General features: G+C 39.8%; 1 protein-coding gene across 1 annotated transcript; it reads left to right on the forward strand.

The window, feature by feature from the left end:
• The first annotated feature begins 1,121 nt into the window (after positions 1-1,121).
• Positions 1,122-22,977, forward strand: OLFM4 (olfactomedin 4). Its single transcript, XM_088530950.1, has 6 exons — positions 1,122-1,202; positions 3,174-3,251; positions 6,994-7,146; positions 13,558-13,770; positions 14,673-14,826; positions 22,053-22,977. Exons 1-6 carry the CDS (start codon positions 1,122-1,124, stop codon positions 22,844-22,846), a joined length of 1,473 nt encoding a protein of 490 aa, XP_088387076.1. The 3' UTR covers positions 22,847-22,977.
• The last annotated feature ends 275 nt before the right edge of the window (positions 22,978-23,252 follow it).

Consider the following 23,252-nt stretch of genomic DNA (forward strand, 5'->3'; position numbering starts at 1 on the left):
ACTGAAGCTGGAAGCTTGTAGTAAATTGGGAGATAGTGTGGAAGGATGAATGCTCTGGAAACTGCAGCAAATCGCTGCCTGTCCTTCTGTAGTAAGGTACCTGCCTGTCCCTACAAAGTAGGACACAGTGTTAGGGAGGAAAATAAGAGATGAAATGAATGGTAACACCTTCAATGCTCCTGCACTTATTTGCTATAGCGGAAATCATTTTAGACCAAACCCAGATCTCTCCAGTGTCCTTCCGGCATCCAAAGTAGTACGATGGCCTGCCACACGAGAAGGCTGGCTTTGGCATCGCATGTCAAGAGACCAGAAAGCAGTTGTACCTCTAGACTGCAGCCGGGCATTGTAGGGGCCATGCTACATATTGCCATCAACCTTTTTTTACCTCTCTCTGGCTCAGTGCTTTAGAGACAGGGCAGTAAATCATTGTGGTCAGCTAGCACATGGGCCCAAGGAGGGAGAAACTGAGCAAGTGTTAATGGGTACGCCGTGATAGGGTACAGAATATGACCTTACTAGGAGACAAGCGAGAAGAGATAATCTATTTGCATCCCATCTGTGCTATGTGAGAGCCGAGGGAACTGCAAAACTGTACAGATTCCTATCATCTGCTTTACTTCCAGTAAAAGACCTTTTAGCTTTGGGCATAAGGGAAGGATGTTTCTGGTGTGTGGAAAGTTTAACCTGCCCAGTTCTCTACATCTATAAGAAGGAAGTAAGTTCATCCAGACCGGTATTGTCTACATATTTTAGAATGAATCTATGAGAATTTTTGTGATTGCGTCATAGTAAGAGGAAAGGAAAGGTCTATTTACCTCCCCTAGCAAATAAGAACATAATCTCCTGCATAGCCAAGATTGAGATTAGATACTATACTGTACGAAAAAGCTTTTTTGTTAGGGAGCTGAATAGTAGTTAATTTTTGACTGTGAGAAACTGCAGATAATGTTTGTACAATAATAATTTGGTTAGTAATACATGACTTCATTGCATCAATTGTCCAAAACCGACTAAAAAAATACAAGGCAAGTTCCTCAATGTTTGGATGGGGAAATCCCCAGGCCGCTCTATAAGAGACCTCCCTTGTCCCTTTGCTGTCACATCTGCTGGCTGAGAAGATGAAGAACATGAAGGTGGCTGTGCTGCTCCTGATGCAAAGCATGGCACAGGCTGCAGCCTCAGTGACAACAACACCAGAGGTGAGTTGTGGGTGTCATAGCCTTACCTTAGGTGCCTTCATTTCTTCTCATTCAACTTGGTGAAAAATATTTTAAGATTACTGGGAAATTATTAGGGAAATGTTGAGATCTATGCATGGAGAAACTTTAAAGTACTCCTCCATCCTCCCTCAACTAATGAATGGGGACTGGCTAATAAAAGTGAAAATGAGGCACAGGTTTAAAATCAGTCAAATTCTGCCTTTGGTTAGGTGAGTAACTCCCAATGAGCATCTGAGGGGATATTAAATTCTCTGCAGCTTCTAATTAATTAGCAAAGGCTTGTAACAGGAAAGGATCCATATCTTTGATGTATAAGGAGCAGGAGGAGGGGGCTTCCCCAGTTGCATGACTGCTGCCATACTTTGTGACCAGGTCCATTATAGCCGTGCTGGGTAGCTTTAGCAGGGTGCTGTCCTTCCGCTGGGTAAAAATACATCTGATTTTATAAGGGAGAAGTTCTAATCAAAGCCATCAACCAAAATCAACCAACAAAACAAAAAGACACGGAGGAGAGGAGAAGGGGAGAAGAGAAAATTAGATTTTTTTTTAAAGGCATTAGGAAGAGAATGTTTTTTTACTGTACATACTGCCTCACTTTTTTAAAATTTCAAACTGTGCTAAATTGTCAGAAGAAGGAGTTTGCAAATAACTTAAAAGCATTCATAAATGAGCCAAAATATTTTGCTTTAGTTGACTCAAAGTGACTGCCTTTTAATATTTTTTTTTGTTGAAAATTAGAAAATCTCTCAATTTAACTCCAAAGGAGGGTTTCTGATTTGTCTGGTTTAATCATCAGCCAGAAAAAAAACTTTAAAAAAAAAGAAAAGAAAAAAGAATTCCCTTAGTAATATGTTTTGAAGTTTGAGTGGCTTTGAGATTGCTGTGAATGAAGGCAGTGAAGTGAGCATCTAGAAGATGGATTGATGTATTGGGCAAGAAACAGCAGTAAAAGCCAAAGTAGAGGTGTAAGTAATAAGTGGTGGTAAGCTGGGAAGATGAAGCTTAAAATGGGAGATATTTTTTTCCTAATTGGGCTTCAGCTTTAAGCTACACCCTGACTTGTGTAATTTATGCGATTTGTGATGCTCTCTGCCCCGCTGCTGCTAATTGCTATTAACTCCCCCTGCGCAATGTAATCATTCAAATGCACAAATGCTTGTTTGAATGGCAGTGTTTGGCAAGCTGTCACACAAAAGCTTGTTTACTCCATGTCCTTTAGCTGAGCAGCTCCCTTGCTGGCCATTTGGAGCTCCCTGCTGGTCCTGGCTCTGTTAGGAGCTCCTCAGCAATGCAACTCTGGCTGCAGGGGCTGAGACTTGCAAAATGCAGAAGGACCAACGTGGGGTGGGTACCCTGGTGTGGAAAAGGCGGCTTTGTGGTTGGTTTCTCACACCATTCTCACTTGCCAAAGTTGCTGTTTTGCTACAAGTTTTGGTGGGTCCCCACTCTGGATCCCCTGGGCTGCATCACACCATCCTCTACAGCCTGAGGGGGATGCAGTGTATCCCTTTTGGGGATACACAGCACAACACTGGGATGACAGCTGCTCTCACTCCTGTGGTAGGAAGGCAGAAGCCAACCACATTTGACTTTTAAAGTGTATATACATACTTTTATTACATGAAACCTCCCAGATGGATCTGGCTTTGAATATGGTATCTTCCCTTGGTATCCCTCTGAGTTATCAGTAAGGGCTCCAGCTCAGACCTCTTGGGCAGGCTGAGCAACCCCAAACATCCACTGATTACATGAAGCTTTCCTTGGGAAAGAGGTGCCTAAGAGGTCACATTATGCCTGAAGAAACAATACCTTCTCAGGAGGATTGCTGGGGATGACTCCCTTAATGAAATCAGAGCTTTTTGGTGTTGCATGATGAGGGCTCACTTGTGAGGAAGGGCTAGTGCTACATGTAGGAGTTCATACTGAAGGAGACTTTCATTTCCTTTGCAGATTCCACTGCTCAGTACATCGCTTCAGTATCTGACTCAGCCTAGCAAGACGGCTGGCCAGTTGCACACCACACCAAAGGTATGGCCATTGCATACTGTTCTTAGGTCAAGTCCAGAAAATTAGGAAGTTGTGTTCTGGTTTTCTTTCTTTCTTCTTCTTTTTTTTTTTTCTTTTTAGTGCTACACAGTCCCTCAGAGATATAATCCTAATGCAAAAAAAAAAGGTGCTTAGTTACTATGTATCCAGGATTTAGGTGGTGGTGAAAGCTCTGGCATTGCCTTCATGACTATGTCTTTGAACCTCAGATATGAAACAGGTGGGGCTGCGGAGTTTTGACAGGAATGCACCAAACAACTCAGGATTTACAGCCTTCCTGGAGAAAGTGGGAGATGTCTTTGGACCCCATCTTCTCATGTGGACTGGAGGAGGACCTTGAAAACATATATTGTCACCTCTGAGAATGTCCACTAGACTCCTGCCAGCTAGGCTGAGACACTCATGATTCTTCCTGTTCCACTGAGCTCAAATTCTATTAAACTGCTGATAGAGGGACTTGAATCTGATTTCCCTGCCTTTGGGGACAGTGCTCAAGCCCCAAGATTGTGGAAATCAGTATGGGTTTTCTTCTTTTCTCACTACCAAAGACTGGTTAATAACATTTCCATTTTGGGGCAGATTCAACAGGACACACTTGTTCTGAGTGGCCTTCCAAATCAGTGTCAAGAGCAGGATTTGCCCAATGCACAACTCCAAATCACATCAGAAAGGCTGGAAGGCTTCGCAGCAGGTCTTCATCTTCCAGTTTAGCCCAATGCAGCACCTGGATTATACGGAGGCCCCCCTTGTGTGAGACAAATGCCTTGGATTACTGTCTGCCTCTGCTAGAGTGCTTGGGAAGTTAAATGGAGTTAAGAGTCTCTTCCTGGGTCTCAGCAGTGGGACCAAAAGCTCATCTTTCTCCTTGTCCCATGGACGTGGCTCCCCACTCTGCTGTGATTTTCCGTGAATCCCATTCTTTGTTTTAGAAAGAGTGAACAGCTAATCTTAGCTGTGAATGCCACTGGGATGAGTGGTGGCTGGAAATTAAAGCATTGAAATGACTAGGCTATTTTGAAGATTTAACTCATTTTAGAAGATTTAGCCTAGTCAAGTATATATTTAGACAGCTGAATAAATGTCCCAGTTTTCAGAAGATGGCAGCTCCTGATCACTTCTGAAATTGAGGGGATGTGGAAAAGGAACATTTCTCATAGCCTCAGAAATACTTATTTGTGACACGGTTTAATTTTACAGAGGGAAATACTGCTGTTGAGTCCTTGCTATAGGCTAGGGCAGTTTGCTGTCTTTTAAACATTGAATGAAACTTATTAAACTTAAAAAAAAAGTCTAACAACAACAAAAACCAGCCCATTTTGTGCATTTCTATATAGAATGAGGAAAGACATTTTGGTTATATTGTAGTCATTTAACTGGTGTTATATTTTGACTGAAAGGCTTACTGACTCAAGGGACTCTTAGTTAAAAAGTGCTTCTTGGATCCATCAACATCGTGATCCCAGTGTTAGTAATGTCAATGGGAGAGTGGAAGCTGTCTGCCTGACAGCAGATGCTCCTTTGGGGAAGGAGCATCTCTTGGCTTGGATATATACAGCACTTGCTGCAATGAAGCCCTACCTTCAACTCTAGGCTCTGTTGTAACAGAAATGTTAAAATATTTTTTTTTTCACAGGGAGTTTAAATGCTCAAGTTCAAGCATTTTATGGAGGGGAACATTTTAGATGATCATTTTGATACATATGTGAATGCTTTTTTTTAACATGTGGAATAAGCATGGTATCTCTAGGTACAGTGTTGGTTAGAAGACATAGTCAAAACTAGTGTATGCTAGAGTACATAATACAAACAATAGCTTAAACTATATATGCAAACATATACATATGTATAATACATAGTATGCTATATTATGTATAGTGTACTGCCTCTTTGCATACACATATGTTACATCTGTGATACACAGAAGGGATAGAATACAAAACAGCATTTCCACACAAAACAGCATGCGGGTACAAATATGCCTTACAGGAGGTTATGTATACTCCCTAAGCCATGTTAATTTTTCTGGTGTCCTTATTGCTGTGCCACATGCCATCCCAGTAATGTACCTACTCAGAAAACTGATTATGCAAAAACGCCTAAATGACTTAGGAGTCTATTTTTTATAGTAATCTTGGTAGAAACAGGCAGATCTTTAAAGGCGCTCAGAAACTTAGAAATAGTGTACAGTATATTCTCAGTGGAATATTCAGAAGTGTTTTGGTAACTCAACTGCCAGAGAAATCAATGGAAGTTATGTGCTGGGACACTCGGCAGTCCCACTGAATATCTCTCTGCTTTCCTTCATACTAAATGTCTGTAGGAATCTGGCCTTGAGTAAAGTTTTAAGGCCCATGGTGCCTGAATAACAGAAATAAAACTTCCTTGCATGAGTTCGCTTGTGTTTTGCTCAGAAAGGGATGTGTGCTGTTTGCTATGGCCCTACCGAAGAGATTGCCAGAAGCGCAAGCTTGGATCATTCCTGCTTGCTGCTCTTCCCCTTGCGGGCCTTGAGACCAGCCCCTGCTGTGTGCTCTGGGCTGGTTTGATGGTAAGGAAGTTAGTTGAAATTGCTGTGAAAAACCAAGAGAAGAAAAGCAAGGTATTTCAACTTTCAGTAGATATTTTTTGTTGTCTGCTTATTTAGTTTCAAGAGGGAGAGAGAAAGCACATGAATAATAGTGAGATTTCTGCAAGGCAGAGGAGAGGTTATAGAAAGGAGTGTATCTAAAGAGCAGTTCTGTAGCTTTAAAAAATGCAGCCGCATTGAAGTATGTGCAGAATATTTTAAAGTAACATCAAATATCTTTATTAATAAATTCCTGACAGGTTTCTGAACTGGGTAAACTTCTTATGTACAAACAAAAGCAAAGAACTTCACTGCCCCCAACACACTCTGCAGTCAGCCCAGTGTATAGGGAATAATGTGATTTGGCTGTAAATTATGGCAAGATCATGAATCTGAAGATCTGAACTGCCAGCCTTGACCTTTCCATACACAAGACACATTGCTCTAGAGATGATGCTTTGAGTATAGTCTGGACAAGGTGGTTCATGCTAATGGTATGGTCAATAGACCGGCAAACCGTCCGCAAGTTTGGCCACACAAGCCGTGATGGGCAGCTGGTGTAAGCAATATTCTTCAGCAAGAGAATCATCCCTACCTTAGGCTGAGCCCACATATTTAATTCTTTGACTTGCCATATAACTTCCATCCATATAACTAAATTCATACAACTATTTGCTGGCGCTGGTTGAAAAGTTTCAAATGAAGAATTCTTCTTTTTAAGACTTTTCACTCCTACTAGTAGATATATTTTGGTGAATTTCTCTAAGGTGCCTTCAGCTCTATGGATGGAAGTGACTAGATGATCGATCGATTCAATCCAACATAACAGTAGCTATGAGATCCAAGTTACTATGTTATTTTTTCCTGATGTATGTGTTTTTCCATTTTGGGTGAAACTTATATCATCCTTTCAGGAACACTCTTTGCAAGATTGGGAAGCTAAGGACTATATATGTTTCTGTTACTCTGATCTGTATGACAATATTTAACTGTTTCCAGAAGCCTTTGTAAGGCTCAGTCATAAAAACTGTAAGATCTTTTGAATTCCTTGGGAAAAAAGGTGAAAAAAAAAAGTCAGGTAGCAAAGTTCGTGGATGTCAACCACTGATTCCTAGAAGAATATTAACATTTTTTCTCCCTACCAACTTCTTTTTGCAGCTGTTTGCCAACGTGTCTGGCTCTCTGGATGACCATGGAAGTTGTCAGTGCTCTGTGTACTTGCCAGATACCACCTTTCCAGTGCAGAAGGTCGAAGTACTCGAAAAGATAGCTGCAACACTTTCACAGAAATTTGAGCAGGAACTTTCTCAAGTAAGGTGTTCATTTCTTATAAAAGTACCAGCTGTATTTTCAGTTAAAAATGCTTGCCTGTGAAAGAGTACAGCAGACAGACTTTTCTATGACCTGTCTTTCAAACAATAGAAAATACTTTTTTGTGGGAACAAGGAGAAGGATGATTAAATATAAAATATGTGGCATTGTATCACGTTATACATTTAAATATCTGTAGGTTTATTTTCTAGGCCTTTTAAGCTAGAGGCATACGATATTTTTTTCAAAAAATATATATTTTTTATTTTTTAGCTCAGTTTTACTGGTTTGTGATTGCATCATAGCAATCTTTGGAAGACAACTCTCCTGCTCTTTCATGTGCTATTATTTGTATGAAGCCAACCATATTATAACAGGGAAATAAAGGGAAACAGGAGAAAGGTCACCATAGCCCAGAGTGAAAAAGTAGGTGAATATTTGTCTTTTCACCTCTTTCGCTCTCAAAGACAAAAAAAAAAAAAAAGGCAAATATCTTCCTTGTCATCATCTGAAGCTGTGGCAATAACACTACTGAATTATGCATTCTTGTTGAAGACAAACACACCTTACACTACTTTGGTTATTGTTGTTGCATGAACTCAGATTGTCTGTCTTTGGGGAACTCATGCAATCCCACACACACTGCTGTGCCCTGGGTGAAGCTGCCTGTGAGGACAGGAATCTGACTTTGACTCTTGGCTGTGGATAAATATTCAAGATTCAAATTAGATGTCCAGGAGAAAGTGTTTTCTCCAGGAGCCTGATGTATTAAGAAATGAAGTGTCCTTGAATTAATCAGCAGAAAAGGCAGAGCATTAAATTATAAATTCTAACCATAAATATTCATAACCCTCCTCTGGTATAATCAAGAACAGATAAGAAGTTATGCATAAAAACACAACAACAGGCAGAGGATCCTGTGGAAAGATCTTTCAGTTAAAATCATTTATTTTGAAGGAACTGGAGCTAGTGATGACACACATTTGACTGGCAATGGGGATATGAAGGGCAGGTTGACACAAATCCCAAAGCCTCCAAGCACAGGAGTTACCTGGTCCCTTGCTGGAAAGAGGCATATCTCAGAGCCAGCAATCCATGAAAAACATGGAGATGCTTTCAGGCCCCCATATTGCTCCCACTGTGGTCAGTGCCAGCATGTTGAGCTCATTTCACTAAGGCAGGATGAGGGCCCCACCTCCCAGCCAGAAACCTGACCTGATTCTGCAAGGCATTTCCTGATGGAGCAGCACCTTTCCCAGTTGCTTTTCCTGGTGCACCCTGCCTCTCCTCAGAACAGTGCTTATCTGTAATAGGATACATGACATATCTCATAGATCCCTGCAGACATTCAGAGTATCTCAATTACAACTAAACCTCTCTATATGAACAACCACAGATCCCCGCTGACTATAATGGGAGTTCAGATATCTGGCTTATATAAAGACACAGATACTGCAAACATGTAAAATTATGTGTACATTTATAGCTGAATCTCGTCTCTAAAGTTAGGCTAAGCTGGATCCCCACTCTGCTCTAGGTGGCCAGCTGATGTCAACTGGTGTAACTGTATTGCAATCCTTCCCTACCTGTGTACAACACTGTAGACCCCAACCCTTGGTTCTTAATTCTAGCTGCAGGAAGAGAAAATTTTCAACCTTACCCAGAATCCAGAAGATTTCGTCCTCCTGAGACCAGTCAACCAAATTCTTACAATGACCCTAGCTAGGTAAAGACAAATGTTTCAGTGTGATCCAGGCAGAGAGACACCTAGAATTAAAAATGAAAATGAACAGATTGTATTTTGAGTAGCTCTGTGTTTGTAAAAGTTGTTACTTATGATGTTGTTTTTTTATGGAAATTAGAAAGCTGTCAAGCACTGACCTACTGACGTATGAACTGAGGTAGTGTGAAGTCTCACAATGCAGAAGTCACCATGCATATTCACATTAGTGCTATATAAATATGTTCTATAGACTTTTAAAATGAGTTATTCGTCTCTCTAGTTGTGGAAAAAACAGCTCCACATATAATCTCATGTACTACTTCCGTCATGATAATAGCTACAGAAAGGGGGAAATAGCAAAGGAAGTTCCATCTGAACATGAGGAAAAACCTCTTAACTGTCAGGATGACAGAGCGCTGGAACAGGCTGCACAGAGATGTTGTGAAGTCTCCTTCTTTGGATATATTCAAAACCTGTCTGGATGCAGTCCTGTGCCACATGCTTTAGGTGACCCTGCTTGTGCAGGGGGGTTGGACTAGATGATCTCCAGAGGCCCCTTCCAACCTCAACCCTTCTGTGATTCTGTGATTCCATGAAATAATGAATCAGAGATCGTTCTCATTATTAATCATTATTAAAAATTCTTCTAAACCAAATAATGGAGTCATTTCACTCTCTATGGAGTTTAAAGGGAAATTCAGATCCAAGCTTGACTTTTTAGTTCAGATGTAACTTATATCACCACTGGGATGAGAGTTTCTATTGAATACTTAATTTTTGGACTCTGAGAACCCATACTTCATTCACTCTTTTAAAATACCCTTTGAAGCACATGGGAGTTTTCCTGGGTGAAAGTCGCAGGATTGAACCCTTTTAAGGATGCTTTCCATGTGCTAGAAGCCCGAGATAAACAACCTGATTGAATCGTTAACCTTTTGCCTGATTGTAGGCTAATTCAAAAAGCAAGGGAGTCCTTTTATAGAATCAGCAGGCAAGGAAGCTCACAGATAGAGAGATGCTCTCATGTGCCAAATGAGTATACACCGTAGGCTGAAAATACCAGACTAATTTTTCCTCTGTCACATCAACCTTTCCTAGCATAATTATGATTACAGAAGAAAATTAACCTTTCAAAGCAAAGTGGAAACTGGTTGCTTCTTTCTAAAGAGGAGAGGACACCTCAGTAGCTGGGATGGATCACCATTCCATCCCAAGGAAACCTTTCAGAACCTTGCTCACAACAGGCAAAACATCCTTACTTAACAAAAATGGGATAAAAAAAAAAGGGCATTTTTGCCCTTCACCAGTAGTGACTATTTTCAATGCAGATTAATGTGTAGGGGTGTTCTTCTCAGTGTCACCTGGCTGGCTGCTTGCTGACCACACTCCTTGCAAGGTCTGTAGAGGCTAGGTCTGCCTGAAGCCAGTATCCTGGTTCTAGTGACTTTATAGAATTGCTGGTTTTGTCACATCTTTCTCATCTTTCCTCAGTCTTACCACATTTTTCTTTTGCATTTTCCTCTTGCACCCTTGCTCCCACTTCTGTGCTCCCAAATGCATGCTGGAGAAGTGTCTGCTTGCATGCTGAAAAAATAGTGTTGATAAATACCAGTTGCAGGTAAATGACACAATAAATGAACATTGCAGATTTTTCTTGCCCTTTTCATCCGTGTGTATGACAATGCTTGGAAAGGAGGAAAAACTAAAAGAGAGGATTTTTTTTTCCTACATATGCCTCAGTTGGCACCATTCTCTTCCTCCAAAAGGACTAATACAAGCCTCATGCATTTATTATACTCCACTTAAGGCTTTTATGATGAATATGAATCAGTACAGATACATATTTAGTATCAGATTAAATATGTGCCATAGACAGAATTTCTGTGGTGATGTGTTGGCCTATAAAGAGAAAACAGCCAGTCCCTGGCAGGTAGATACAGTAGAAGAGCAGGGATTACAAGCTGCTTAAATCTGTCTGCCAAGCAACAGAGCAACATCATGTTCCTTTCTAAACTGACATGTATAAACTACAGAAGCTCCAGAGCCAGATCTGAGCAGGCTGGGATGTCCACGCAGCGCACTGCAATGCTTGGCATAGGTGCTGGCTCTGTCTACAAAAGCAGTATAGACCTATTAGAGCAGCATTGTATCTGAGATAATTATGTGTGTCTAATAGTTGCCCAGGGAACTATTAGCTGCTCTGCTGCTGTGGCTCTGAAGCTGAGCCGCTGGGGCTAGTTTAGCCTCAACTTGTTTGGTTATCTCTCAGCTCTGCTCCACTGGATGATGTTGACATGTCCTTAAATGACCTAGATGACTCAGTTGACTGAGTGAAAACAGTCTGATATGGGAGGAGGACTTCTGGTCTATGTCCTGCAGGACTCTATATTCAGCACTGAAATAACTATGTGCACCTTGTTGCAGCCATGAGCATTTTTTTTTCAGAGTCTCAAAATCCTGCACAGAACTCCAGATTCACAGGTTTGGTCTGACATTTTTTTCACCAATGAGTAGCCTTCATAATAACAGTAGTCTGTGTATTTCAGTGGATTGTAATTTTTGTAATAATTGGGAAATTATTATTATTACTATTACAGTGAGAATAATTATTAATACCTATATAGATTTCCCCAAAATTCTGTGATGTATGTAGTTTCACATAGCAGAATCATTTTATTCAGACATGTGCCTGTTTTATGTTTCCCAGATTGTAATGATGTGTGCTTTCTTGTTCTTCTAAGCACGCAATGGGTTTTTTATGCAAACACTGCGGAAGCTACAGTTTAGACACTGACCTTTGAGGAATTTTTCTCACAGAGAAGGTTTTTTTTTTTGAATATGCCTTCCAAATCCAAATTGATTTTTACGATTAGTGAAAGTGTAGGGTCCATCTAACCTCAGGCTGTTCCAGGAGCATTGCTGAGTTCTTCCTTCTGGTCTCTCATGGACCAGGAGGCAGCCAGTACAGCAATCCCAACTGAGTACTGTAGTTAGCAAGATATAAGGAGCTAGATGTAAGTCTATATGTACTATTTTTTATTATTATTGTTAACTGTAATAAGCTTAGCTATAGCTTAGCTATTTCTTATTTTGCAGTTACTCAGGCTTGGCTTAGGAGATCTAGAGCATCCACTGTTGTGAGTCAGGGTGCTTCTACTGCAGTTTATGGAGATCTGCCAAATTATGTCAACTCAAAGTCAACTCAGATATGTTTCAAATGACTTAAATGCATGGAACGGAGCAACCTACTTTTGGTATATGTTATGTACACGCACATAAAGGTTTGGTAGTGGCTTTCCACAGCTTTAAAATGTAGTTGTGCCACTATACTTTTGAAGTTCTATTACTTAAAGTAGTCATTCTTAAATCAAATGATATCATTATGATAGTAAGGGACCATTTTTTGCCCTTCATGAACTTCCACAGCCTGAGCTTGTTACTCAGCACACAATGAATTCAGCAGAAAAAAGAAGAATTAATTATATGATGTGTGTGCTCTCTGCAGTCTCAATCCCAGAGGCTGTTGGCAGAACAAGAGAATAGGGAATGTGTGGTTTTCATACCATGACAGGATTTTAGAGGCCATTACAGAGCCAAGGGAGAAAAGTGTGGGCTTTTATTTTATGTTAGGATAAAGCAAGAACGGCCATATGGATATGGGCTAAAATCTTTCACTCCAGGAGTTAATATTTATAGAAATAATAGTGCTATCAGAAGATGGACTTATAATGCAAATAGCTTCTCAAAGTATAAATATGGAGCTGCTGGTGTAGGAAACTAACTATATTTGTTCTTATTACCTTGGAGGATATAATTACATTGGTTTAAGAGAAAATAGATGCCTTTTTAAATAATATGAAACATATAGCTGGGAAATTATATTTTCTCAAAGTGTTAATTTTCATGGAACTAAATTTTCTAAAGAAAGTTCCAAATGCATCTAATATTCTTGACATTCTACATCACAATGCTTGTGCTGTGACCTTTACCTTAGCAGTTACATGTGTGAAAATATATTTATCCAGACAACTGTCTAATGGTTCCAAGGCTGAAAAGATTGCTATGTAAATTACTTTATCTAAAGGCTGCAATAACTTTTTCACCTTCACTTAAACTAGCTTTGATTTTTTAAGGGGATGTTAATACCCTCTGTAAACAGAACAACGACAAATGCAAATCTAGTCCTGCCATCATCTGACAAAATTCAAATATACCCAGCATAAAATCCTAATTGCAAAAGTTAGGAATCTGCTATTGCCCTTTCAGTTGCTTTATCCTCTAAATTCTTCTTTGGGTTGATTTGCCGGGTACTCTACTGCAGACTGTGGGTAAAAATGTCACCAGCATAAGTTCTTGGCATACTTAAGATAAAGTTAGCTCACCGAGGTAACATTGACAAAGTATTAAAAAAATATAGAAGACTACAACTAAAAATCTATTTTCAGTTTTCTTCAGGCATTCTGAAGGGGACTTTTTGGAGCTTCCAGCAATAAACGAGGGATAAATTTTGTATTTTTTCTCCATGTGATGAGATTTTCACTATGTAGTTTCTGTGAAGAAAATGCCTGTTAAGTATGTGGAAGTTATGGATGGGATACTCAAAAGTATAATAAAAATTGACGTCTTAAAAAGGCTTGTTTTATTCGTTAACCTGAACTTGAAAATGTGCCTTTTTTTTTCTCTTTAAGGTGAGGGAGTACACAAAAGTGATTGAAATATATCAACAGAAAATTGTTAATCTAACCATCAGACTGGAATATATGGAGAAGAGCAGCATATCTTACACAGAGCTGGACTTCCAGTTACTGAAAGTGGAAATCATTAACCTGGAGAGACTGGTCACTCAGCTGAAATCCAGTGTTGTTGGAAGCAACGTTATTGTTGAACAAATATATCTGGAGGTATGCCCAAATGTTAATTAGCTAAGCAGGTTTCAAATATACAGATGGTCTGTTCTCTCTCTGGTGTTTAGATGGAGAAATGTAACCTATCTATCTTTACTGCAGCCAGTGGAATTACTTTAGGATTTCATCAGCATAAACTAAGGAAAGTTTGACTTTAAGTGTATTAACATATTTTTCTTTGCTATAAGACACAAAAAAAAAAGAAAAAAAAAAGCAGGGACTTTATCTTTACCAGTTATCTGCCTGAAAGTTAAGAATTCTGCATAGTATAACACACATTAGCTGTTTAAATTATTATAATAAATATCAATTTATAGACCCCCATGCTTGAAAGGCTTTGTGCTTTAACTTAGGTAATTAAAAAATTAGCTTCTGGTTGCTAGGGCAGTGGCCCAATCAATATGAAATCAGGAACTGGGAAAGAGTATCACCTTCCGAGCAGACTATAAATCACATTTTAAAAGTTGTAATTAATCACTCACATAGAGAGAATAATTGCTTCAGATGGAAGGTAAAATATCATTAGTTTTTTCACTGTCCTCTAGATCATCAAGTAGGTGACTGAGAACATTATTTATCTGCAAATAGAAATTCAAGATACTCAAAGCTCAATGAATACTTTTTTTTAAATAATAGCTAGTGCTTGCTTAAGACTTATTGGATGTTTATATATATTTATATATTTAGCAGTATGGTATACAACTGAGTGCTAAAGCATGTCCTTATGGTTACATACATCTGCTAGAGATGCAAGGTGCCAGCAGAATAAGGCATGTACTTAAGGATTCTTCTTAAAACATGTTAAGTAGCATCTCTGTTATGATCAATCCTGGCCTGCAAATATCTGTAAATAAAGTTGACAAGAATTTAAACTTGCTCTCATTTTTTTTTTCCTTTAGATCACAAATCTGACTATCCTGGTGAATGAACTGGAATCATTGGACAAAAACAATATCCTTGCAATTCGACGACAAATTATATCTCTGCAGAATCGATTGAAAGAGTGTGAAGAGGCCGCAAACAAAACTACAGTAGCTCCTTATATCCCTCCAGGTAAGCATTTCTTTTGTATATCAGGTGAGAAACAATACAGTGCGTGGGTAGAGGAGTAAATACAGAGATTTCACATTATTAATATTAAATGTGATTAAATATAATACTGCATAGCTCTTGAAAAATTGAGCGGACAGCTACTAATTTTTCTTCAACAGATTCAACATGAAGATGAGGGTAGGAAACAAGCTCTTCGAGACATGTTATCTGTTTTTTCAGCTACAAAAGATTGTAATTCTTCTCCCACCTGAAGTGTGAAAATGAATCTCTTCTCTTTTCTTTGTTCAAACAATCTCCCCACCTCTCCTTTTTTTATTATTGGTGGGAAATAACATGTTTTTTTTTTCTGTCCAGCTGTGATTTTTAATAATTTCTGTTAAAGTGACCTATGTCACGGCAACTCTTTTCTAAGGCTATCTGGGGAATGTATGAGCAACAGCTGATATGCTAAAGCTGCTGCTGTGCAAACTCAGAAAGGCAGCATGGTCTGTAGATTACTTTTACTTCGCAGGCAAAAGATTCTTCTAAATCTCAAGAAGATCAAGAGGTCAAGAGATAAAAATCAAGGTCAGGGACAGTAGGGGGAAACTTTGGTCCCATGGAAATATGTAGAAGATTTATTACTGCTTTCAACGGAACTAGATTTTTACCCTTGATTTGAATAGGAAAGGATAGGAAAGGTCCTATAAAGATCCAAAATAGCTTTTGAAGCTAAGATCCGTGGTTTCTGGAGGACGATTCATATTAAAAAAGATATGCCAAGCCAAGCTTTCCACTTGCTAACTGACTGTAGGGTTTCTCAAACTGTGTCCATCCCCTGAGTATTTTGTACACTTAGGGTTCCTTTTCACAGAGAAAATAAAGGGAGAAAAGAATGTAAGAGAAAGTGCTTTATTGTATAAAATACCCAGGGGAAGAATCCTACTTTTTCACGTATGCTAGATAAACTGACTGGCAATCGGCTAAACTAAGTAAGGAGGAAAGCATAAAAGAGGAATGCTATCTTGTGAGCAGGGAGCAGGCTTGTGTACCTACCAGGCTTCACCTGCCATCAAATTTGGGTTGGCTAGTTCAAACATCTCATTGGAAAGATGAGAGGTACAAGAAACAAGCTTTCCTTAAGTTCAGCAGTCTTTCCTATGGTGAATGGCTTTGGGCTTCAGGGCGATGCAGGCTGCCAGTGCACTTTGACAGCATGCACAAGTAACACCTTTCTGGGAGCTAGAAATAAGAAAAAGCTGAAATAAAATACAGCACTCATCAAATTTCAAGGCCCTTCCCTGCTCCTCTAGAAAGGCTTAAAATGTTTCAGTGAAAAAAGAAAACACAAAAAAACCCACAATGTTTTAAAAGTATTTGAAGGGTGTCTCATTGATTTATTGAGAGTGATAGTGTGTGGAAAGAAACAGCCCCGCTCTCTTCAAGTCTACAGCAAACCTTACCGAGCTCTGGAACAAGAATGATGTTTCCTTCCATGAGTGAAGGAGAAAGGGGGTCTTTTGACTCCTTGGTGGTTGTTGAGCATGTCTGTGGGATGTAGAAGCTTTCAGAGTGGGATGGAGATCTACACTGCACAAGGCAGCTTCATGCAGGCGTAGGCAAGTCATATCTAGATAATAACTCTGGGATGGGATAAATGTAACTGCGCAGGATAGTGACCACATTAGAATTGTTTAGTATGCAAGGCACAGTGATGAGATGGATAGACTCCCTGGGACCAAAATAATTATATCTTTTTAGCATTGCCTTTTTCTCGATTGCCAGCTAGCTTAGGCACTGCTACGTGTCACTGCTCTGTGTGGGAATCACAGAGCTCAAAGGCTACAACCCGAAATGGAAAGAATGATTACAGATTCACAGATTTCCAGAGAATTATCACCACTGATATCAACTGAGGACCTACTACGGTATTGTCTGTGGGTTCATGTGACACCCAGAGAAACAGGAATCCCCAGAGGGACTCCCACTTGGAGGATGTGTGCATAAGTATTGTCACCTTTAGGCAGAGAGTGGTCTCTGAGGCTAGGTGGTCTCATGAAGGATGACCTGAGCAACTGTGGAGACCAGCAGGTTTCCTGCCTGTTCAGAGTGGCCAGTTATACAGATAACCTGGGTATGTATGTTCAGAGCCCTGCTAATCTACACAGGTCTGACATATTCTGATTTTGTGTGCCTGGTGGAGACTAAAAGTTGTTCTCTGGGCAGAGGTGGCAATTCCTAGTTTCCTACGGTAATTTCTGAAATGTTGTGTAGCAATTACATGTAGCACAGACCAATTCTGTATCTGAAGAGAAGTAGTAGAAGGAAGATGTTATTGCTTGGGGAGCAAACTGTTTTTTCTAGGTGATCATTTTGGAATCTTTGCATGGAGCTCTGAAGCTCTCTAGCACTCATTTTTGTGCTTGAACACAATTTCCATACGTTTTCTCTGCAAGCTTGGATGCCCTGAATTCCTGCCAAACCATTTGGCCTTGCCCTGCTTTTAGTTCATATTATATTTATAATGTTTGTATTAAACTGACTCTTTGTCCTGTTTTCAATCTGAGTTTTATTTCCCCCTTCCTCCTCTCCCCTGCATATTTTGGGTAGGCAACATGAACTTGAGAGAGCTTGGCTAATCCCCAAGCTGTCTAAGACCATGAGTCTAAAGGCAAGTTTAATTAAAGCTTCTTGCTTCACAGTGCTGTAGCATGCAGCCCCTCTGACTCTGTCCCCCAAGGCTTTTGCTGCTGCATTTCTCAGAGTGAGCAGGCCTGTTTTTAAGCAACATATTAGAAAAAACAATCAAGGGTCTCCATTTGCCTTACCCTTTGATTGGAGAGGTCTAAGTGACTGAGATGGGACTCAGTACATGTATAGTTAATCATCATCAAGTTTCCCATCTGCAGGAAATCCCAGCATCTCCCACTGCACTTCTGAAGTGGGAAGAAATGTTTATCCATTTGTCTTTTTTTTTTCTTTTTGTGATGATCTCATCTGGCTGCATCAGGGCAGGTGTAAAGAGAAAAGGACCCCATGATGGTTCTTTGAGGACTCTGCAGCAGATTGTCATGTATCACTGAAATGATCTGAGAGAGGTGGGGGGAAGAAGTGAGTCAGATGAAATTCTCATTGCCAAAAAAAAATAGGAGAGAGAGAGAGAGAAGCTGTTTTTCCAGCTTCTGTGTATTTAGAAAATAATGATTCTTAGCTACTGGTGAATATGAATAGGTGTCACCAGGGATAAGACCTGCTGTAGCCTGATACTTAAGCATTCCTGTTGGAGCATTACGGAGATTTCATGATTTCACTTTTACAGTAAATTTTACTTCCTGTCTACCCAACATATTTATTTCCTTGAATATCTTGGGTTGCATTCTGTAATGGGTATGTCCAAGCAGTGTGAGAGAGACATCTCACAGACATCTCAGGGGAGCAAGTCAGGACCTCTTCTAGGTTTTACATGAGGGACTGAACTGCTCCTGAAGTACATACCTCCACTGGCTATGAAGGGAGCTTAGATGAAGCATCTGAATCTGTAGCTGTTTGAAGATATGATGACTTCCAGTCTTCCATCTCATCCTGTTTTGAAATATATACTTTCTCTGACTCATTGCTATCAGCCTGTATTCCTGCCTGATGGTGTATGGGTACAGACTGAGGTGTTTGTGGGTCTTCCTAGGTCAGTGAGGTGGTAGGAGTACACATGAGACTTTCCCTGAGATGTCCTCTGTCTACTGTGGCTCAGGTCATGATAAGGCTGGTAACAGTTCTCACCTCTGGATGCAGTGGGTCATATGATGGGAGAGGAGGTGCGGGAGGATGGGTGAAAGCGGGGTCAGCTGGATGTGTCTGATGCTCCGTCCTGCAGCCCATAAGCCAAGCGCCAGCTCCTTTTCTGATCAATCAGAAGAGGATCAGTAAATAACTGGGCTGAGATCCTGGTGTTTTTTGTAGGGAGGAGAGGTCTGTGCATATGTATTTGTTAGTCCTCTCTTGTTTGTTATTTGATAGTTTTCTCTCGTGTTGATTGCCTGAATGTGAAATGAGAAGGTGAAAATATCAGCACTTCATTTACCAGTGTCCTAAAATAGTGGAAAAAAAAGGAGTTAAAAGCGTGAAAGTTCTAATAATGCATATGGATTTATTTCAAGTACCTTCTAATATTTACAAAATTACATGACACTTTGTTTCCTTTGTGCATTTTTCCCCACAAGATTCAGGCGAGTTTAGATTAAATAAACAACAATGAATTCTTCTGAACCTGTGCAGAAGACAGATCACCCCCTGACTACCACAGAATTTTTCAGTTAAAAAGGAAAGGAAGAGTTTTTCAAGGAAATCAGAATCAAGCATATACTATACAGAAACCTCAGACAATTTTTGATGTCATTAAAACGGAACACGCTTCTAACTTTATTTTAATAATTCATCGTTTCATAAATAAAAACCAAACAAGTGTTCAGCAGAGAGATCTCTTTAAGGGAAGAAATAATAATTTATTATTTCTTTTGTAAAAAAAGGTCTCTCTGCTGAACACACGTTTGTTTTTTATTTATGAAACAATGTATGAATTATTAAAATAAAGCTGGAATTGTGTTCTGTTTAATGACATGAAAAATTATTTGAGGTCGCATATAGATGAGCTTAGCAGTGCTTCACTACCTGCAAGCTTTGGTGCTATGCTTTTCTAAACAAATCAAGAATTTTAGAACATTTAATAACCATTTAATTCTGAGAGAAGTATATTGTGATTTAAGCACAATAATATATTCAATATGTCATCAGTTAAAAGGAAGTTCTTATGGCAGGGGTAACAATACACAATAGAGATATAAGAAAAAAATCCAATTCGCATTGATTTATGGAGCTGGCAGGCTGGAAAGCGTTTAGCACTGCCTGCATCAGCTTTCTTCCTTTGCATGAGCTGAGGTACGAGCACCTCCAAATGTTGACATTTGTGCCAAGTACTGAGGCCATGTTACTAGCCCTGCAATGTGCCATTTCCAGAGATGCTTCCTGCCTAGCCATACAGCGGTGTCTTCCTTGAGTGCTATATTTGGAAATGAGGTTTCTGCTCCAAGGTCTCAGCAGTCCTTCCTTGGCAAAACACAGGAATGCTGCATTGCTGTCATTTGTGGTGATACTGAAGACAGTGTTTGCCTGAGTTGACCTGCCTTTCCACCATAAGAATCCTTGGGCACAGAGGGAGATGGTGTTACTCGAACCTGACATCATCTTTGTGCCATGAGCTGGGCATTTGGTCACGCAGGGCTGCCCCATGGCGAATGCTGACCTCGGGGATATTGCCAACATGGCCTGAGGACACAGTGATTTAGCAGTGGCCGCTCGGCAGCTGGGGCTCTGCACAGTCTAAAACTGCCATCAGCCTTCCTCACGGGTATTGAGGACGCTGCAGTTGCATCTCATGTCCTCCACAAATTTAGTGCAAGAGAGCAGGGGACTCTGAGGGGTGACAATTTTAGTGGAAGCAGAGAAACGCTGCAACTTGAGTAAGGAAAAGATGTGGAGAACCTCACTGCCCAAAACAACTTTACACAAGGGCGCAAATGTTACCCTCCAGCAAATTACGTGGACAATTCTAACATTCGGACCACAAAATATCTTGCTCCTGAGATAGGTCACCTTCCCCATGGCAATGCAGATCAGAAGAAAATCTTATCCCAGTCTTTTCCCAGAAAGAACATATCAGATTTGTCTGTCTCTGCATTTTTCTCTGTCTGTGAAATAATAACTGGATATCCCCAAGCACAAGAGATGTCCTAGGCTTTTCCTGGCAGTGACTTTATGAGTTGTCAATTCAGCATCATAAGTATTGTTCAGCCTTTCTTAAGGATGGACAATGTTGAAGGCAGAAAGTAAATTTGCTGTTATTTCTCTTTCTCCTCTGTGCTAAGACAAAGGGTCAAAAGAGTTGGTTGTATGATAGACATTTTTTCATTAGAACTGAGCTTGTGGTCAGTCTTTTGATGGAGCTGTAAGCAATCTCATACCCACTCCAAATACTACAGTCATAAAGCACAGGTTTAACTTTCATTGCCATAGCTAGCGGTGCATGAAGTTCTTGTTCTGAGGGGTATATTATTAATATGAAACTATTGTTGCCATTAATTTATCAATAAATTGAAACACGAGACTTGGGTCTCTGCAGATAATTCTTCATCTTTAGGAAAGTATGGTCAGAGCACGCCTCTGAAATGGAAAACTCTTGAATACCTCTAAGCTTGTGAGCTGGTGCCAGTCACACAAAATCTCTGTCTCTGTTACCTCTCGAGCGTACTCTCAAAGCAAAAAATCTGGGACACTATGGTGACAATCATGTGAAAAGGTAAAGTTTACACTTGGAAAAAAAGGGAAAAAAAAGCTTGTTGGTTTTGATAGTGGCTGCTTTGGACTCATCAGACACACACACATTTTTCCATGTGCAATATTTTTGCACTGGTAACTTGGGATGTTCAAAGTTTTTCAGGAAAAAAATCATTTTCTTGAAAATGATTTCATGGTTACTATATGGGAAGGAATTGTTCTGGTTCATCTTGAGGTTCTATTCTACCTCACATGCACACTCAGAAGAGCATCTATCTACATTGCCTAGGCTGCGCTTGTCACTGTCTGCAGAATTCTTTGGGGGCCTGAGGTGGAAGGCACCATGTGGCTATGATGCACTGTTGTAAAGCTGTGATGCTGACAGCAGAATGCTGATCCGAAATGTGACTCTGGAATTACTTCTGCTACTTCTCGGTTCTACACTTCAGTGATATAAACAGAAACGAGAGGCTCCTTTTTATTTATTTTTTCCTCTCTCCCATGTTCTCAGTTCCGCTGAGGGAGAAAATAAGCTAAAATGCTTCTGAAATGGTATTTTCCAAGGAATTTCCTTGTGCATCAGGCTGGCAGGCATCAACTAGGTAGAAGCAGAAATCTGCCTCTTGTCTGGAACAGCTCCGTGAGCACTTATTTTCTGCAAGTGAATCCTAACTGAGGATGAATGTTCTTATCACTTTTTCCCCTAAAATGTAGTTGTAAATGGTATGTACTCTTTGACCACCAGATTTCTAAGGTAATCTGAAACACTTAGTGACATCCAGTTGCTGAACTTGGTCCAAAATGAACATTTTACACTTGAAGTTATTCATTTATGACTGTGCTTTGCAACAAAGCTTTGCAATGCAAAACTACTTTCTAAAAACACTTTTGGAAAATCTGTTTCTTCTCTTTGATTGCAGGTAGCTGCATTCACCGTGGACCAATGAATGTTAGCCAGCCCTATGTTGTAAAGCTGAACTGGAGAGGATTTTCCTACAAATATGGTTCCTGGGGTAGAGATTACTCTCCTTCTAATCTGGAGGAAGAAGTCTACTGGGTTGCACCATTGAATACAGATGGGAGATACTTGGAATATTATAGAATTTATTATTCCTTTGATAATTTGTTGCTGTTTACACCAACATACGAACGTAGAATAACATATGGGGAAGGCAGTGGTGCTGCTCTTTATGATAATTTTTTGTACTATCATGCTTATAATACAAGAAATATGGTGAAGCACAATATAAAAACAAACTCTGTGGTTTTGACTAAGACACTTCCAGATGCTGTTATTGGTAACCGCTTCTCCTATGCAGGTGTATCATGGCAAGACATAGACTTTGCCGTCGATGAAGGCGGGTTATGGGTAGTGTATTCAACACAAAATAGCATGGGTAACATCGTGATTAGCAAACTCAATGAGACCACACTTGATGTGCTAAATACTTGGCAGACAAGACAGTACAAGCCATCTGTTTCCAATGCTTTCATGATATGTGGTGTTCTGTATGCCACAAGGACACTGAGTACTAGGAAAGAGGAAATCTTCTACATGTATGACACAAGTACTGGTCGCGAAGGTACTATTAGTATTATTATGGATAAAAAATTAGATACAATCCAGAGTATAAATTATAACCCCATAGATCAAAGACTTTATGTTTACAATGATGGTTATCTTCTCAGGTATGATATAACCTTTCAATCTTAGTATCTCAGTGATATAACCACATGGTGAAACTGTGCAGCAGCCAAAATGAGAGATCTGGTATGACTTTTGTTAAAGCTAACGGCAGTTTATATTTCATTTGGTCTGATGAACTGTATCTACTGGATGTTATATATATTACTTCGATTAGTTTCCTTAGAGGAATGACTTGCTCTTATCAGTGCTATTGCTAGCAACAGTTCGGCAATACTGGGTTCTTCAGGTTTTGATTGGTGCTTATTGGTGCTTGGTGCATTATAAGTATCTTGCCTCTAAAAGTAGATTTAGTGCATAGATTTAATGCATTTTCTTCACAGAAATTGATGAGCACAGCTTGCCCACTGACCGAGAAGCTAATTATCCACCAACATGCATTTGTCAGTGTTATACAGGCACACAGAAACAGAGA

This window comes from Tinamus guttatus, unplaced genomic scaffold (assembly GCF_059628265.1).
Source record: "Tinamus guttatus ecotype Peru unplaced genomic scaffold, ASM5962826v1 Tinamus_guttatus_pri_ptg000394l, whole genome shotgun sequence".
Taxonomy (NCBI): domain Eukaryota; kingdom Metazoa; phylum Chordata; class Aves; order Tinamiformes; family Tinamidae; genus Tinamus; species Tinamus guttatus.

What these genes read in the sequence shown, in the direction of transcription:
- OLFM4 (XM_088530950.1), top strand. Translation starts at nt 1,122, where the DNA reads ATGAAGAACATGAAGGTGGCTGTGCTGCTCCTGATGCAAAGCATGGCA. An exon ending in AGTTGCACACCACACCAAAG is followed by an intron (nt 3,252 to 6,993) that starts GTATGGCCATTG and finishes TTCTTTTTGCAG; the next exon opens with CTGTTTGCCAACGTGTCTGG. An exon ending in AGCTCCTTATATCCCTCCAG is followed by an intron (nt 14,827 to 22,052) that starts GTAAGCATTTCT and finishes CTTTGATTGCAG; the next exon opens with GTAGCTGCATTCACCGTGGA.